Below are 18,510 nucleotides of genomic sequence, written 5' to 3'. Positions count from 1 at the left end.
GCATTACATTAACAAACAAACAAAAACCAAAAAACGAAACCAAAAAAACAAAAACGAAAAATAATAAAAAAAAAACTAAAAAAAAACAAATAAACTAAATAACAAAAAAAAAGAATAACGGCTTTTAATTCAAAACGTACTTTTCACATTTGGCGCTCAGCAGTTGCGATTATTGGCGCATTCAAAAGAGCGCGCTAAGCAAAACAATCGATACTATCGCTACCCCTGGCATCACTAATGGTTAGCTGCATGCTCAGTCTGGCTGCACTACACGTCCTTTTCCTCAGTAGCTGGCAACGCCGTTCAATTGCCAGTGGCAACGCTTGGCGCATTGAAATTTTCTGCGCTGCGCAATGCATAAAAAAAGTTCCGGCTGAACGTCCCAGTCGCAAAATAAAGTTGTAGCGCTTAACGAGTGCCAATCGAAAGTTCCGCATTTAATTTCGTTCAATACAAAGCAGTATTATTGTTATTGTTTTTTTTTATAATTTTTTTTGCGTTGCGTTGAACTGAAAGTGGCGTGTCACTTAATATTTGACTAGCGTGCGATTTCTGAGTGAGAAAATCTTGTATTTACATTTGCACTTAAAAAACATAATCGCTTGCAATTCGGCACGAAATTGCAACACAGACAGAATAAAAGGAAAGGAAAAGTAACAGGCGGAGGAAGTGGAGGAGTGGAAGAGCCAAGCCAAAAGTGACGACACCGCAAAGCCCAGCAGCAGCATCAAGTTCAAGGCACGTCACAAACGCACTAAATAAAAGCTCATTATCAATAGAGAGCAGGCATAGCCGGTGTGTGTAAGTGTGTGTGTGTGCTTGTGCGTGTGAGTGCAAGTGTGTGTGTGAAAACAGCGGCATGCAAAGCTATGCAGATGCACTAAGTGCCAAGGGCTATCGCAGCTTTGGCTTTGACACCGACGTTGAAATGGACATGGACCCAGACATGGGCCTGAGCATACGGCGAATTGAGAAGCGCAAAGGAGGTGAGTGATGGCTTAACAATTGCACAAATAAATACACACACAGACACAGACACGCACGCACGCAGCCAGTTTTGCGTGTATGCGTGTGAGAGCTGTAATTGCTGGTCATGGAAATGGCAGCAAAAAGAGAAGAAGAACTGAACAGAACAGAAATATATACATACAACCATTCTGCCTTTGGGTTGGCTGGCAAGCAACAACAGAAAAGTTGCCGCGACCCCAAAAGCTAGAAACTAGAAACTCTATTTGCATGACGTGTGCAACTTTTCGCTCTTTGAGCTTGTTGCATGGGCGCCGCATATCCTGTCGCCATGCCACACTAACTGTGACTGTTAGCTCTCAGTGTTGGAAAGCAGCGAAAATACCAGAGCTAATGAATGACTAAGCAGTATTCAAGCAACTGTTGCTTCTTCCCACATACGCTTTTCGCACATAAAAACGTATAATCACTACAAATACATATAAGTATAAACTCCAGATGCCCAGATCGTTAAAGCAATAAAATTTAACAGTCACTTTAAAAAGGGACTTAAAACTTATTGCCTTAACGATCTCTACTGAGTTATAACAATTACCAACTAGTCTCATATAGAGAAACAACTGCTTTTTGGTGAACGCAAATATTTACTAGGTATATATAGAGTCGCCCCAAAATATATGGCAAACAAGTTAAGTATAGGAAAAATACCGGCAAACACGTCGATAGACGTTGTCAGAGGCAAAGCCATTTAGAAAATTGGATGCCCGTGCGTACACGCACACCTTACTTTTTCTATTGGTATATATATACATATATATATGTGTATATATAGATAGATGTGTGCATAGTAGGTCCTGGCTAGAAGGCTGATATATATATATATATAGCAAAACATATATGCAAAATGTTTTTCGCAATCAATATCCATGGAATATCTGCAAAATATTATCCAGAAAGCGAATCGAATAAGACTGAGACTTTTATGAATGATTTGATTTTAAGTTATCATATTTAGAAGTATTTTTTGGTTATTTTATACACTTTGCTTACATACAAACATACAAAAATACACTCTAAATATAAGAAGGGAAGAAAACACAAAAATAGAATTTTAGTCGTGCCTTACTCTGCGATTCTCATAAGCACAAGTAGACTCTTAATGCTTTCATTACTTTTGAAATTGGATATCTACTCTCCGTTTTCTCTCCTGCCCTGTCGGCTGCTGCCTCAGTGATGTCACCCCAGAGCCGACAGTAAAAAGTGCCCATGTTTGGATACTGCTGTATGCATGTTGCAATCAATAGACTCGAGTCGAGTTGGACTGGCCAAATATACTTAAGCCATAAGCCACAATAACAGTAAATGTTATTGAACCAATACTTAAAGATGCCTCCAAAGAGAACCATTGGAGGGCAACTCGAACCTAATCAACGGGCAAGAACAACAGACCTGTGCTGTGATAATCTATATACAGACATACATATATATCAGCGTGTGTGTTTGTGTGTGTATTGTGTGTTGCCTGTTATCAGTCCCTTTCTCTGACGTGGAGCTTATCATTTGCTCTTCAGCTTTGGCTATAAATAGAGCCATGAATAACAACCCAGCATTGCTACCCGGCATATTATGCAGACGTATTTCACAATGGCCCGGCAATTGTAACAGCTGGCAATCATTTTAATAAATATTATATGAATGTGTGTACGTGTGCGTGGCAATAGAAATTGTCTAACTAAAGAGATACGCCATAAAAGAGAAAAGAGAAAAGAGAAAAAGAATCATTAATGATATAGATTAAATACACATGAAAAACATACTTACAAAGTAGTTCCATTGCAAGTGTTAACGAGCATGAATCAGCCTGACTAAGATTAGCATAGTTATAAATAGATATTAGTTATAAACAATATGACTTCACATGCTTTAGAATGCTAGAAATAGAGAGGATTACATTGACTCAACTCTTTTATACCCAGCAGCCATTGAAAATGCAAGTTAAGAAGTTAACAGAAGAAGGCTTGACAGACCCTATAAAGTAGCCCTCAACACCTAGAGAATTGAGATTTCAAATGTATCCATCCCCAACTTTCTTAAAAAAGTCTCTACTATTTCAAGTAGTCAAGTAATACACACATCTGAATGTCAGATCTAAAAATTGTATTAAACAATTCCATCCAGAACTAATTTTATTCAACAACTTATTTGCCCGAGCGAACGCCTTAATGCAGTCCAAGCGCAGCGGCTGCATAAACTGCGCAGTAAGCGGTGCGAGCGAGCGAGTGTTTGTGTGCGTGTGTGTGTGTGTGTGTGTGTGTATGTGTATCTGTGCAAAAATTGATTCTTAGTTATAGTTAGTATAAAAGAAGCGTAAGCAGATTGGAAGATCAGTTTTGTGCTCTGGTTCTGGGTATATCCTAGTCGAATACTGCCCACTAGAACACTTTTAACTTGGTTTTCCACAGCTTCGCTGAGTCACGAGCTGAATAATAGCTAAAGCAAGTGTCAGTCAGACAAAATCATCGATGGAAATGAAAAAATAATTGAAATTCCAATAAAATTACAAAACATATATGGAATTATTAATTAAATTTGTGTATTTTACAATCGTAAAACATATTAACGACTGCATAATACTCGTTCATGGTCCAAAAAACTTAAAGACTTTGGTTGTCCTAACAGGGATTTTGCAGTAACTTGACCCAATAGAGAAGCTCAACTATAACTAAGCTTTGCTTTAAGCAATTCGCCACGCCCCTACAGATATATCTTATACATTTGGTCTAGACTTGTCTACGCAATTATATACTCCAAATTTCAACTCTCCAGCACGTAAATTGATAGAAGTGCTGATATACCAGGTATAAGACTAGCATAACAAAGTGTACATTTTCCAAATGTTATTTGCGTTCATACAGACAGACAGCCGAAGAGTGTATAAAGCCAATAAACTCCTTTCATTTCGTGAACGCACATTAAACTGATGCATATAGCCATATTGCGCATTGGAGGACTTAACAACAATGGAAATGGGAAATTATTTAGCTATAAAAATCAAATGCGATAGAGATAGAGATAGAGATAGAGATAGAGATAGAGATAGAGATAGAGATAGAGATAGAGATAGAGATAGAGATAGAGATAGAGATAGAGATAGAGATAGAGATAGATATAGATATAGATATAGATATAGATATAGATATAGATATAGATATAGATAGATATAGATATAGATATAGTTATAGATATAGATATAGATATAGATATAGACATAGATATAGATTTAGATTTTGATATAGATATAGATATAGATATAGATATAGATATAGATATACATATAGATATAGATATAGATATAGATATAGATATAGATACAGATATAGATATAGATACAGATATAGATATAGATATACATACAGATATAGATGCATCATTATCTTGCTATGAGTAATTATATGCTTTCCACCCCACGAATCGATGAATCACTTCAATCTATGCGCATATGTATGTACATATATATGTACATGTGTCCGTACGTATGTGGGTCTCTGCTGTATGTACATCGCGTCCCACGCATTTCGCAATTTGCTTTAATTGAGCTGTTTCGTTCCTGCCAAACGTTCATTGATATTCAGATGGCAAACGAGTAGAGCCCAATGGGTAACTTTTGCCTAGGCATAGGTCAGGTTTTCAATTAGACCAACAACAACAACAACATCGACGACATCAACGACAACAATGACAACAGTAAAAGGAACAATGAACAACGACAAAAGTTTTTTGTTTTGCTTTCCATTTCTCTTTGTTCTCCTTTCACAACAGCTTTTGCCTAAGCTTCTAAATAAGTTTTTTGCACTCTTGCAGTGCTCTCTCCCTCTCTTTCTCTCACTCTCGCCTCTCTCTCTACCAGTCTTTGCTCAGTATACAATGGCTCTTTGCCACGCCACAAAGTTATTTCCCAGAAGCTTACCACTTCCAATACCCTACCTTGAGACCCCCAAGTTGTGACTTACCTAAGCAGGTGTAGAGCATTTGCAAGTCGTCGAATCGAACTGCTATATCATTTCATTTCAATAAACGTCTCGTAACTACAAATTTTATTTTTATGTTTCATTTTCAATTATTCGAAATTGTTTGAGAAAGCTGCAAATCCATTTTAGTGTTTCAGCTTAAAAAAAAATGTTTTTTCTAAGATAAGATTAACCCTGAAACAAAGATATTGATTTGTAAAATTATAAGCTTTTATTATTTTGTTTATATATATAATAATTCTAATATATTTTTTTAACTTATATTATTAATATTAAATTTTCCTTATTCATTATTTTATTTATACAATATTTGTAATTTTTATACATACTTAAAAAATTAAAATATTTTTATGAAATTTAATATTCAAAATATTTAATTTTCAATATTTATTGTTTAATTTAAAATATATATATAAATTTTGTTTAATTATAATAGATTAAAAATTATTTGAATTAAATTTTTTATTATTATTATTTTTTTTTTTAGGATAAATTAAATAGAATTTTTTTAAAAGAGCATACTTTAATTATAAATTTATATTTATAATTTTTCAAATCTGTTCGATTTTGCTTAAAATTAATAAGTTTTAAAATCAATTTTTTTTATCTTTGTAACTTTATTAGAAACTAAACTATAAGCATGTAGCTTCAGCATGCTGGCTTATGTTTCGTATAACAAGTGTATATCTATATATATACACATGTATATAGGAAGAATCATAATTGGCTCAAACTTATTTAATTCTGTCTTTGGTCTTCCCAATTTGACTGCAAGTTTTTAGAGCATCTAAGCTTCGCGGCGAGCAAGTCATCCTTAACACATTTATATATGTATTTATAGACAAAAATATACATATATCAGTTATATTATATATGTGTCATGTTTTGTTTGCTCTGTTAGGAACTTGCTCGATATGGGAAAATCAGTTTAGTTCGTTTATTCGCTAAGGCAAAAGCTCAGCTCCATGGGAAAAATATTCGCAATCGGATTTTTTTCTTGGTGGCAAACCTTTGCAGGGCATTATGTAATGTGTAATGTGTGTAGATTTTGTGGCACAGTTGACAGTTTTATGAAAATCAATTTGAATGCGGCCAATGGCCAAAAAGCGAATAGCCAAAAGCCAAAATGGCAAAGTGCCCGAAATAGCCAGAAGACGACAGCCAAATGAAAATAACAAAACGCAGCAATTAATAAGCGCACAATTCGGTCAATAAAATCAACAACAAAAGTCAAGAAGCCAAAAATAAATGCCAAAACAACAATTATTTATACAAGATATACATATATATGTGTGTCTATAGATATATCTATATAGATATATCGTTAATATGGTCGAAGAACTTTGACTTTTAAGTGTGCGAAGCGAAAGCATTGTACTCATTTAAGCTATAGGCTTCAATAGGGTTTAGCTGTCAGCTGTGTTCTTTTTGTTCGCTTATAGATGATTTATGATGTATTATAGATATACCATATTTATTATAACATATTTATTATAACTTCTGCTTCTTCGTCTGTTACACCAACTTTCAGTTGAAGATAGCCTCTTCTTAGCAGTAGTTTGAATTCCTTGCATGGCTAATAAGAAGTGTAATCGATAGCTATCTTTTATCGATAACTGACAATATCTAACAGCCAATCTAGACTCTGAGCTATCAGAAAAGCATTTAGGCGTCTGTACGCGACCAGAAAACAATTCGTGCAAATTGCAAATTGCTTGTAATTGCGCTAGTAGTAAACTATAGCCATAAATTGTCCAGAGTATTATTTAAATGTCGGCTAGGAATGTGCAGTGTAATTAGCATAGAAATGCATATTATTTCCTGCACTTCTTCGCGATTCTCACTGGGAATGCGCATTTAGACTCTGAACTAGCTTAATTCTTCTAAACTTTTTGCTTACCTGCATTTAGTTCGGGTAAATTCTGGTTAAGTTAAATATTTGTTGCCTACTCGATTCTCATGAATTCAAGGAACGTGCTATTTAGATAATATCCAAAATTTGTTATCTAAATTCATCTGAAATATACGCAAATTTGGTTAGCGCAACAACCGTTTGAGTTCAGGTATCTGCGAGTCGGACACTGCCAGCTAAAGTACTTGCACTTCCCAAGCACTCAAGTAAGGTTATTGATCTTGTATCAATTTACATCAATAATCTATTAATAGCCAATAAATTTCGATTCGGAAACTTCAATGGAGTTGCCGCAGCTTGACTTTGCCAAAGAGATTTGATTGGGTTGCCGCAAGCGGGAAATAACTTCGATTATTGTATTATATATATATATATTATATTTATAAATATTCTCTTAAGGTATATTATATCGACTGTTTGCATTGGCTGGCCAAAAACGAAATTGGGCTAATGAACCGCGATTACTTGCAATTTTGACGCTGTATTGCTTGACTTATAGAGCCATCAGGTTTGAGGCGGCACAGTTCGTTGCGACGTAGCGCTCGTTATCATCGGGTTGCTAATTTTGATAGACTTGTTGTCATATGCAAACAGTTTATCAAATTTGACTTCTCAACAACGACGCCACTCCACACACACACACACACACATTGTTCTCCACTAGTCACAATGAACGCTAGTTGTGTTTGGGCCATTAGCACTGATTGCGATCTGTGAGTGTGTGGCAAAGGGAAAATTACCGACACTCGAAATGTTAGCTAGACACGGTCCCTCAGCACTACGATTCTTGGGACCAAAACGCTATCTTTTAGTTTATTGCGAGTCGACAACAATTGCCCAGTTATCAATCTAATTAATGGCCCTCCAGCTATGACATGTTTTCTATTCGATATAAAAGATTGTCGATTGTCGACTGTCGATTATCGATATCTTTAATCGAAATTCCATTTTCTATGGCAATTGATTAGATTTTGCTATCGACACGTTCTTTAGCAAGTGAATAGATTAGATCTCTATAGACATATAGATATAGCTGGAACTAATATACCTTGGCAAGTCTATTGTAGCGCAACATATTTTGCGCACGATCAGCTCAACGCCTTGCTCTGCTGGATATATCAATATATATATATATATATATATATATATATACTCATATATATGTTGATCCAAAAAATAACATGCTATCAACAATAAGGGGAAAAGCCGCAAAGCTTTTCCGAGAGAAAGAGAGAGGGAGAGAGCTAGCTGAGCGAAAGCTCTGCACTTGCATTTGGCTCTCTCATTAACGCCGACTAAAACTTTAGCCGATATATAAACTTTGGATGAAATCGTCTGGCAGTGAACAACAACTGCCAACCATTTGACAGAGGAGCAAAAAAAAAACAAAGAACATATCCAAAAGTGAAATTAGCGCGTAGATGTGCTTATTGCGTTGTTGTCTCCTAGACAAAACAGTTGCAGCATCAACTCGAGTGATCAGTGAACGATCAGTGATAAATATTGCCATATATACAGATATATATATATATATATATAAATATAGATAAGAAAATATTAAGTGAATCGGAGGACAACGCACAACTTTAACCGGTGAAGCGAAAATTCTAGACACAGAGAGGACCGAGAGAGTGAGAGTGAGAGAGAGAGAGAGAGGGAGAGCGAGAGCGAGAGAGAGCAACCTTATAAATTGTATGTTGAGAGAAAAAGCAAATTTATATCTTATATAAAATTTTTTTTTTGCGGCAACATCAATGAAAATCTAAATGGTACCGAAATAACTGTAACGAAATAGGAGCCTCCAAAGCAATTGGGGCACGCTGCATTTTTGCCAAGGGGCCCCACATTCTGTCCAACCGTTGTCAGCCGCAAGTTGGTGCAGGCATAACTACTAAAGTGCTGCATTCCTGGCGTTGCGTTGCCTGTGGCAAGCGCCTGCTGCAGAACAAGATGGCATACCGCGGCATTATCGGCAACAGCGATGGTGTCGATCGCACTACCCAGGACACCGATTCATTCGAAGATGTGATCGCCGATTCCAGCAAGGACGTTCTGCCCGCAGTTCCGCGACGCAACAACTTACCAAGCATCAAAGACAGAACCGCAATAACAAACTGCCCACGCGGCACAACGATTCCAATCAAATGCAATTGTAAGTGTGATCCGCAAATCTCACGTCTCACATCGCTGCGAACAGGCGACAATCCAGCTCCATGCAAACCTCGCTCAGTCTGGTCAATGGCCAACTGTTTGCACGCGCCCACACGCACACGCACACGCACACGAACGAGGCAGTAGCAGCACCTGTTTGATGCAACACTGCACTACAAACGAATTCATTCATTGGGCCTAAGTGCAAACGCTGTTGATGACAGCTAATTGCATGTAGTTAAACTACTACCTACTAGCTAACTATATATAAATATATACGTCTATATATATATATATATATATATATGTATATGTATTCTACAGCTTGTAAAGATGCACTTACATGGGGTGTCATCACTTAGCAACAATATTTGTAAAGCTTTAAGGGCAGAGCTTCAATTATTCGCCGAAATATGTCAATTCGCATGTCTGTCAATTTCTAATTGCTATGAAACTTCACATAGAATTAGCTTTTAGCTGCAACAGGCGCATCATATACAGCTTGCAGGCAGTCAAAGACTGAATTGTGCGAAACCGTTGCCAAGCAGTTTCTCTACGAATTTCAAAAGATTTTTTATGAATTTAATATTTTAAAATTTAGCATGGTTATCTAAGAGCAGCTATACAAATTTGCATGAGCACAAGCCCACGTTACCAATTACCATATAGCATAGTGTTGAATGTCTAGCGCCCACCTCAAAGGCCAGACAAGACAAGAAAGTTGATGCCTGTCATCTCTCATCTTGCGGACAACTATCTCTTCAACTTGCCGCCAGCTCTGTAACTATGTCTATGCCCATGTCGAGCAGCGGGACGCTACTAGAGCGTAGGTTTGTTTTGGGCACGTCTGGACTGCTATTGATTTCCCACATCTAAACAGACCGAGATAGCTCTGTCTGCACTATCTAAAGGGTAGCGTTACTTAGTCATCTGATTTGGCAGGTTGTTTGATGTAGCTATATATTTATATGAATATTTATATGATAAATGGATTGTAGATACGTAGATATAGATATAGATATAGATATATATATATATATATATATATATATTTATATAGTTTTATGTTAGTTCATTTGAGTTCAGCATTTTAGTTTTTCTCAAAGTAGGCAATATTTTGTTGACAAATCAATTCATCAACTCATCCATATTAATTGGCAAGAGTCACATTCGCTCTGATCTTGCAGCGTATTGATAGTTCGGTATGGCTCCCACTCGATTTTCATTATCGCCGTCAGCTATTTGAGCTGCCTTTCGAGCTGTTTTATTATTTGTTTTCGAGCTGCTTCTTTTGTGATTTGTATTCGAATTTTGTAAAATCGTGAATCCGAATCGAAATTTACTGTTTTCGAAAAAAAAGGAAAATAGCAGCAACAAGAGCAGCAGCAACAGCGACAGCCGTCGGCTGTCAGGCATCGCTTCGAGTCGTAGTCGAGTCGCAGTCGAGAGTTTCTCGGCTCGGGGTTTGGTCATTAAAGCGTCAGCGCTCGTTCAGGTTACAAGCGTTGCGGGAACGACGAACAAACTCAATTCAGAGAGAGAGCTACCGCCGCCCCCTTAGTTCGTCCCTCTCGCGCTTATTCGCTATGAACTTTAATCGGATGGACAGTGTACATCGTATGCAAGTGGATGCAAAGCTCTTTGGCACCAATATCATGGAGTCGAAGAGCATGAAAAGTAAAAACGGCATCAAAGCAGAGTTTGAGACAGTCGAAACGATTTGTAGGTTCAATATATAGACACATTAAATATATATATAATCATAAAATATAGTATAGAAAAATAATATGTATAAAGCATCAATTAACTGTCAATTTGTTGTATTTTACAGGCGATATGATCGACTCGTCAGACGCTGATAAGCCAGAGGCGGACAATGAGCTAAGTAATGAAATTTCGGCACCATACGAAGTACCTCAGTTTCCAATTGAACAGATTGAGAAGAAATTGCAAATACAGCGGTTGCTAAATGAGAAGTGAGTACAAAACCCTATTCGTAAGCGAATCGAAACATTCGTTAAGTAAACAATAATTACATAATTACAAAAACTAAATTTAGATCGCATTAATAATACGAATCAGATAGTGCTAAATCTGTTATATATATATATGTGCATCAAAAGATGGCCCCATAAGATTAATGTAGCCATAGATCAAGCACAAATCGATTTCAAAACCAGTTGAAAACGTTAGAACTTCTATCCTCTATCTTTTATGTTGTCTCTGTCATCTTCTAACTTGTATTCTCTATCTTATATCTAGCATCTTCCATCTTTTAATCTCCATATTCTTCCATCTACTATTCCACAACTTCTATCGTCCATCTTATATTTTCTATCCTCCATCTTCTCTAGCCTTTCTGCCATCTTCTATCTTCTAACTTGCATCTTCCTTCTTCTATTCTCCAGTTTTTATATTTAATATAACTTTCTTTTCACGATCCTCTATTTTTCATATTCTATCTTGTAACTTGTATTATCTATTTTCTATATTTTTGTCGTCCTACTATATTCTATATTGTTTCTTGCATATTCCGTCTTCTATTCTATCTATAGAAAATGAACTTGTACCCTTCATTTTCTACCTTCTATCATCCATCTACCTTTTATCCATCCATCTTTTTCCTTTATCTTCTATTGTCTTACGTCCGTCTTCTATGTTCTATTTCGCATTTTCTATCTTCCATTCTTCTATTCTATACCATCTTCTATATTGTAACTGGCATCTTCTGTCTTATAAAATATATACTATATTTTTATATATTTATATAAACTACATTTTGACTATATACAATACTCTGGGTCGCTCTGCCTAGCTATGTAGCTCCACGCATACAATTCTCTATTCTAACTAACATTTCAAAAGCCTCGTAATGAACGACAACAACAGCAAAGTGAACGCTCTGAATGCACTGTAATTGCAACCTTGCAACAGGTGTCTTGAGTTGCTCATCGATTATGCTAGCTGCTCAAAACATCGGTGCTATCTTCTTAAATGCTGAAACAAAGTATCATTGTTTCTATAACTCCAATTGATGTCAATTGAGCACTTGTCTTGAGCTATTCTAATTTAAAGATTAAAGAGATCTAACCATCTCTCTCTCTATATCATATGATGTAGTTGATCTATTATCTGAGTCAGATCAATGAGCTGCTATGGTGTTAGGGTCTACTCTTTAGCTATACCCGCCAGACAATTCCTTGGTCTATGCTAAAGTTAGGGTATTCTGTCGTCGGATATTCTAAGAGTCGTGTATTCTCTAGCTATCAAGTTCACATTGTTTTTGGACCCTCAGCTAATCCAAGCGACTAGTCGGGGACAGCTACTTGGTCATGGCCGGCTGGGGGCAGGGGGCAGGGGGCAAGGGGCTTGGAGGAGGTGAGGTAGTGGGCGAGAGAAGCGGAGAACTGGGTTCTTTAGCGAATGGGTCGTGCGGGCCAAGCAGGTGCCAAAGCAGAGACGACAACAGCGTTGGACACGTTTTGATTTTGAATGGGACTGCATTAGGCGATGGCCAGCAATGCGACCGCGTCAACAGCGCGGCTTATGGCATAATGATGAAACCACCACCAGCACAACCACAACCACCACTGGCAGCACCAACGGGCACTGCTGTTAGCCACAATTTAAATTTTGGATGCCGTCACATTCAGTACAATTTGTGCATCCATATAACTTGGAAGGGCGCATCGACAAAGTCGCAACGCGTTTTCGGGTGCCGTTGCTCAAAGCCCTTAACCCACAAAGCCCCGGTTGCCATCGGAACGCTTTTTGCCCTTTTTTTTGGAGTACCTTCACGACCTACGCTGACATTGAGGACGCGCAATCATCCAATCATCCAGGCACTTTGCTTTCAATTCGTGTTCGTGTTCGTGTCACACGCCAAGCGTCGAAAGTTGCGAACTTCAGAATTGCACTTGAAGTTCCTTCCGTTGCCGTTGCCGTTGCCATTGCTTTTGTTGTACAGATAGAAGAGGAGATATAGGGTTATTAGCTTTCATAACGTACACGGGGTCAGGAAGAACCCTCTCAATTGACGCATCGAAATGATTAATGTTCTTTCGAGCTGGGCGTTAGGCGCTTAAGAGCAACCCAGCCCGACCCTACCCGACCCGACCGGTCAGGGTATTCATAATTATTTTTTGGCAAACAAACCAGGTGTGTGGGTGGTTGGATTGGTTGCCATTGCGTGCTGCTGTCCAAAGTGTATATATCGGGCGGGCAGGGTCTATAAATTAATCGCTCAATCGATCATTGGGCAACTGTAAACTTTGGCAACTTTCGGAAGTTGGCTAAGTCAGCTCGATAGTGGGCCATTCGCCAGGTGCATTGGTCAGGAGCAGCATGTCTTTCGCGGATGATAGCTATAGCTTCTGTCGCCATTACGAGTATCAGCCCGATGAGGAGCAATGGTGCAGTCCGGCTGGCCAAGTCTTTATTGAAATTTGTCTGACGTGTTTTCCTTTACACCGTTTCACCTAGGCAATCGACCGGTTTCCGTTCGGCTGCGCCGATTCAAGCATCGCCGCGACGCAGTAGCTCTGATTCAGAGGATCAGCCAGAAGAGACGGAACATAAGCGTATCACAGATGCAGACATTAATTTTCAGCGTGTTTCCGTATCCGGCGAGGATACGAGCGGTGTACCGCTAGAAGATCTGGAGCGTGCATCGACTCTCCTTATCGAAGCACTCAAGCTGCGTGCCCACTACATGGAAGTATCGGATCAATCGTTTCCAACGACTACAGCTCGGTTCCTCAAGACGGTGAGTCTCAAGGATCGCTACGAGAATATGCCAGTCAAATCTGTTTCGGGTAAGTCCAAATCGCATACGAACGAAACCAGCATCCGTATCAGCAACAATTGGTCTAGCCGATTAAGCGTCGGTATGGTCACCCCAAAAGCCATATGTAGTAGAGAGTTCTGCCAGTGTTGTATAGCACCATGAAACCATGCATATAACAAATATGTCTGCATATGCTGTGTATGCCATGTATAATACAAATGGATAGTTTCATTGTTTTTTTTTTAATCTTTTGCCGTTAACTTTATGTATATAGATTACAGTTATTAAGTTGACCATGCGCTAGGAACGCGTAAAGCTCTTTATTCTCTTGTTTTCAGCTAGAACTACCTTGCTACCTTAACAACCTCAACCAGCTCTCTTTATAAATATCTTTCTCTCTCTCCCATTATATATGTCTCTCTCTCTCTCTCTCTCTTTCCAAATATGCATATAGTCTCATATAAATGTATATTTGTCTCTTTCTTTTGTATATCTCGCTCGCTAGCTGCAGTCACATTATTCGTGTCACGTCTTCTTCTATTGCGTTTAGTAAGTTTCTCATTTACCTATGTTTATCTATGATTTCTTGAGTCCGGCCCACCTACTCTACTCTCTTTGCTCAGGTCTTGCTTGTCTTCAATTCTTTTTATTTTGTCTCAGTGGACTTTTTCCTTTCTTTTCTTTCTTATTTTTGATTTTGTATAAAGATTTTCTATATATATATTATTTTTATTTCATTTTTTATAGACATAATTCGCAAACAGAGTATGGCGAAATATACAGGTAATTCGGTCGCGGCTGCTTCCGTGTTCGGATTGAATTGTTAAGTTCTTTTGTTGCTTTCCTGCTTTTCTTCCCACTCTTTCTCTCTCCCTCTCACTCACATCCCCAAACCACTATTGCTTCTTTTTGTTGACTGATCAAATATTTACTCTCACTCACGCTCGCACATACACACACATATACATACATACCGTTTTATGCTCTTTTAGTTCCTTATGCTAATCGCTCGCTCTGTTTATGTTTCTATTTTTGCGCTCGCTCTCTGGAGTGTCCAAGCGCGTGCCGTAGCATTTAGGCTTTGTCACGATTGCCAATTGTTTTCGAAGATTTGCCTATGCTTTTTGTCGTATTGTATTTATGCACCCAAATGTTTCTGTCTCTTTCTACCCAATGTATTTTTGACTTTGCTAACAATTCTTATTCACTCTGTCTCTCTCGCTCTCTTACGCCTCTCTCTTTGTGTTCTGTCTGCCTGCAGTAGAGTGTATCGCTTACCTCAGCCGAGTTTGAAAACCCCACTTAAAGCACTTAAGTAAACAGTTGCAAATTTAATTTGTAGATCAAGATCAGAAATGATTTAAAACAAAACAAGAAGAAATTAAATTGCTAACAGCAACTAATGCACATTAATCCGAATTGAACTTTTTACGCACCAACTGGCTAATTGTGGGGCATTGACTTAGAGATAAGAAACAGTCTTTGGATTATCTGTTCACTTATCTCAGCCAAACAGTGTATTATTTAAATGTTTTCGTATTTGTTAACATATATATATATATATATATATATCTGACAATAATTATTGAGCAGCAACAAAAGTTCTTCACACGCACACAGCAAACAACAAGAACAATTTGTGTGTAGCGCATTTGTAGTTGAAGTACCGTTAGTTTGACATATTAATCGAAATAATTTGTAGCATTTGCCAACACTACTACCGTACTCAATATGAATACTTGTAAAAATTTATTGCATAAACCACTCGCGCAGAACACCACACGCTGCCGGCGCCGCTCAGGTCCAGACACGCCTGGGACGTTGAGTTTGTACCAGATGAATCGTATTTCATTAAGCCACTGAATGGCGTCTTTCATATCTACAACGATAAGGTAAGTTCGCCAGAGATCCGCACTCTTTCATCCGTATTTATTGTGTGTTGATTTCCTTTGCAGGAATGCACGAGCGAACTGGACTTCACTTATCCGGATATGAATCAATTTGTGAACGACATGCAGGTCATGTGTAATATGATAGCTGATGGACCCTTGTGAGTGCACCCAACGTCCACCTATGGCTGTTGGCCTAATCTTAAATTGATTGAACATCCTTCTTCTTGTATTCGATAGGAAATCATTTTGCTACCGTCGCCTTTGTTATTTGTCGTCCAAGTACCAGATGCACGTGTTATTGAACGAACTACGTGAGTTGGCCGCCCAGAAGGCCGTTCCGCATCGGGACTTTTACAACACTAGAAAGGTGGACACGCATATACATGCAGCGTCCTGTATGAATCAAAAGCATTTGCTACGCTTCATCAAGAAGACTTTGAAGAACAATGCCAACGAGGTGGTTACCCATACGAACGGCCAGCCGATGACATTGGCCCAAGTCTTTCAATCGATGAATCTTACCACATACGATCTAACCGTTGATATGCTTGATGTTCATGCCGATCGCAATACGTTCCATCGCTTCGATAAATTTAATTCCAAATACAATCCCATTGGTGAATCGCGCCTACGGGAGGTCTTCCTCAAGACGGACAATTTTTTGAATGGCAAATACTTTGCACAAATTATAAAGGTAGGCGCTGAGAACTATATATTATTCATATATTTATATATTTTTTTTTATATAATTATACACTTAGGAAGTGGCTTTCGATTTGGAAGAATCGAAATATCAGAATGCAGAGCTGCGTCTCTCCATTTATGGCAAGTCGCCTGATGAGTGGAATAAACTTGCCAAATGGGCCATCGACAATGATGTCTATAGCTCGAACATACGTTGGTTAATACAAATACCAAGGCTCTTTGATATCTTCAAGTCGAACAAGATGATGTCGTCATTCCAGGAGATAATGAATAACATTTTTTTACCGCTATTCGAGGCGACCAACAAGCCAAGTGAAAATCCAAATTTGCATCGTTTTTTAAATTACGTGATTGGTTTCGATTCCGTGGATGATGAGTCCAAGCCGGAGAATCCGCTGTTCGACAACGACGTGCCCAGGCCCGAAGAATGGACGTACGAGGATAATCCGCCGTATGCTTACTACATATATTACATGTACGCCAATATGACGGTGCTTAACAAGTTTAGAAAGTGAGTTGATGCCGCTGGCATGCTAAAGTCTGTTGTGAACTCTCAATATTTATGCCAAAAATCTTTAACATTTTCAGGCAGCGCGGTCTTAACACCTTTGTGCTACGACCTCATTGCGGGGAGGCTGGACCTGTGCAGCATCTAGTCTGTGGGTATCTAATGGCTGAGAATATTTCGCACGGCCTTCTGCTGCGCAAGGTGCCGGTGCTGCAGTACCTCTATTACTTGACCCAAATTGGCATTGCTATGTCGCCACTGTCTAACAATTCTCTGTTTCTCAACTATCATCGCAATCCACTGCCAGAGTACTTGGCTCGTGGACTTATTATCTCACTATCTACCGATGATCCGCTGCAGTTTCACTTCACCAAGGTACGTGAACAGGAGAGTCGAAATACAAATGTGTCCTAGAATTTATTATGATTTATCATTTCAGGAACCGCTCATGGAAGAGTACAGCATTGCGGCGCAGGTGTGGAAACTCAGCTCCTGTGACATGTGCGAGCTGGCACGCAACAGCGTAATGATGAGCGGCTTTCCTCATAACGTGAGTAGAAGGCCTGAAATGTTTGCACTGCTTTGGCTAACACCGTTTCTTTCTGGCACAGATCAAGCAGCAGTGGCTAGGTCCCAACTACTATGAGGATGGCATCAACGGAAACGACATCACTCGCACGAATGTTCCAGAAATCCGCGTTGCTTATCGCTATGAGACCTTGCTGGATGAACTCTCTAACATATTCAAAGTGAATCAGACCTGTCATCTGAAAGACACTGAAGAAAATAAGAAATAACTTCGATATAAAAAGCAAACGCTATATACTTGCTAATATTATTATATACATTAACGTTTATTATGTACGTATGCATAATAACGTTTCCTCTTCTAATAATCCTTTATATTAATCCAACAGACCAAAATTCAACAAACATGAGTGCATGTAACAAACTTATATACAGGGCATTAGTTGGCAGCAGCGGTAACAACGATGCCCAGCACGTGCATCGAGTAATCTGAAGGTTCTTTGCAAAATATGTTAAACGTATAATTATATTCGTTGTAGGTAGATGCCAATTTTCTGCACTGGTACTGGTGTTGCTGCTGCATTGCGATTAAATTAGACAAAATTATATTAAAAAAAAATATAAAATCTTTCTAAAGTGTAAACTATAAATAAAGAGAATTGGGAAATACTGAATATTTGATCATTTATTATACCAACAGAAACCAATTCAAATGCGTTCGCGCCATCTAGCGTTTGTTGTCGTATATATTAAAGACAATGTTTTTTTCTGCGCTGCTTGTGTTGCCGCTGCATTGCTATTAAGTTAGATAATTATTGTGCTTAAATCAAAAAATGTATATGATGTGTAACTCTAAATAAAGCAAACTGCAAATTACTGAAAGTTGAATGTTTTATTCTTACATGTTAAAAAACTCTAATTTGAAGTATTAAAGAAATTTAAAAGTTAACAATTCAATCACTGCTGGCGTCATCTAGCGCACGTTGGCATATCTATTGTCAGTTTCTTATTTTTCGCAACGAGTAGTGCTGTTG

General features: G+C 38.2%; 1 protein-coding gene across 7 annotated transcripts; it reads left to right on the top strand.

Annotated features, from left to right (window-relative positions):
• The first annotated feature begins 403 nt into the window (after positions 1–403).
• On the top strand, positions 404–18,210 carry LOC111596758 (AMP deaminase 2). 7 transcript variants are annotated; one of them, XR_002751266.2, is made up of 12 exons: positions 8,652–9,058; positions 10,889–11,033; positions 13,540–13,871; positions 14,591–14,626; positions 15,617–15,735; positions 15,799–15,893; positions 15,973–16,429; positions 16,497–16,951; positions 17,029–17,323; positions 17,388–17,498; positions 17,560–17,809; positions 17,866–18,210. XR_002751266.2 is itself a non-coding variant. In XM_023311102.2 (11 exons), exons 1-11 carry the CDS (start codon positions 860–862, stop codon positions 17,743–17,745), a joined length of 2,358 nt encoding a protein of 785 aa, XP_023166870.2. In that variant the 5' UTR covers positions 404–859; the 3' UTR covers positions 17,746–18,209. The 7 variants fall into 7 exon arrangements, 6 of the variants coding, with proteins under 6 accessions (XP_023166870.2, XP_023166871.2, XP_023166867.2 ...); XM_023311102.2 differs by lacking the exon at positions 8,652–9,058 and adding an exon at positions 404–986 and having other exon boundaries at positions 17,560–18,209; XM_023311099.2 differs by having other exon boundaries at positions 17,560–18,210.
• Positions 18,211–18,510: the final 300 nt, after the last annotated feature.

The sequence above is a fragment of the Drosophila hydei genome, unplaced genomic scaffold, assembly GCF_003285905.1.
Source record: "Drosophila hydei strain 15085-1641.00,03,60 unplaced genomic scaffold, DhydRS2 tig00000339-arrow-arrow-pilon, whole genome shotgun sequence".
NCBI classification, from domain to species: domain Eukaryota; kingdom Metazoa; phylum Arthropoda; class Insecta; order Diptera; family Drosophilidae; genus Drosophila; species Drosophila hydei.
Note: the sequence above shows the minus strand (reverse complement) of the source record. Positions and strands in the feature narration are given on the sequence as shown.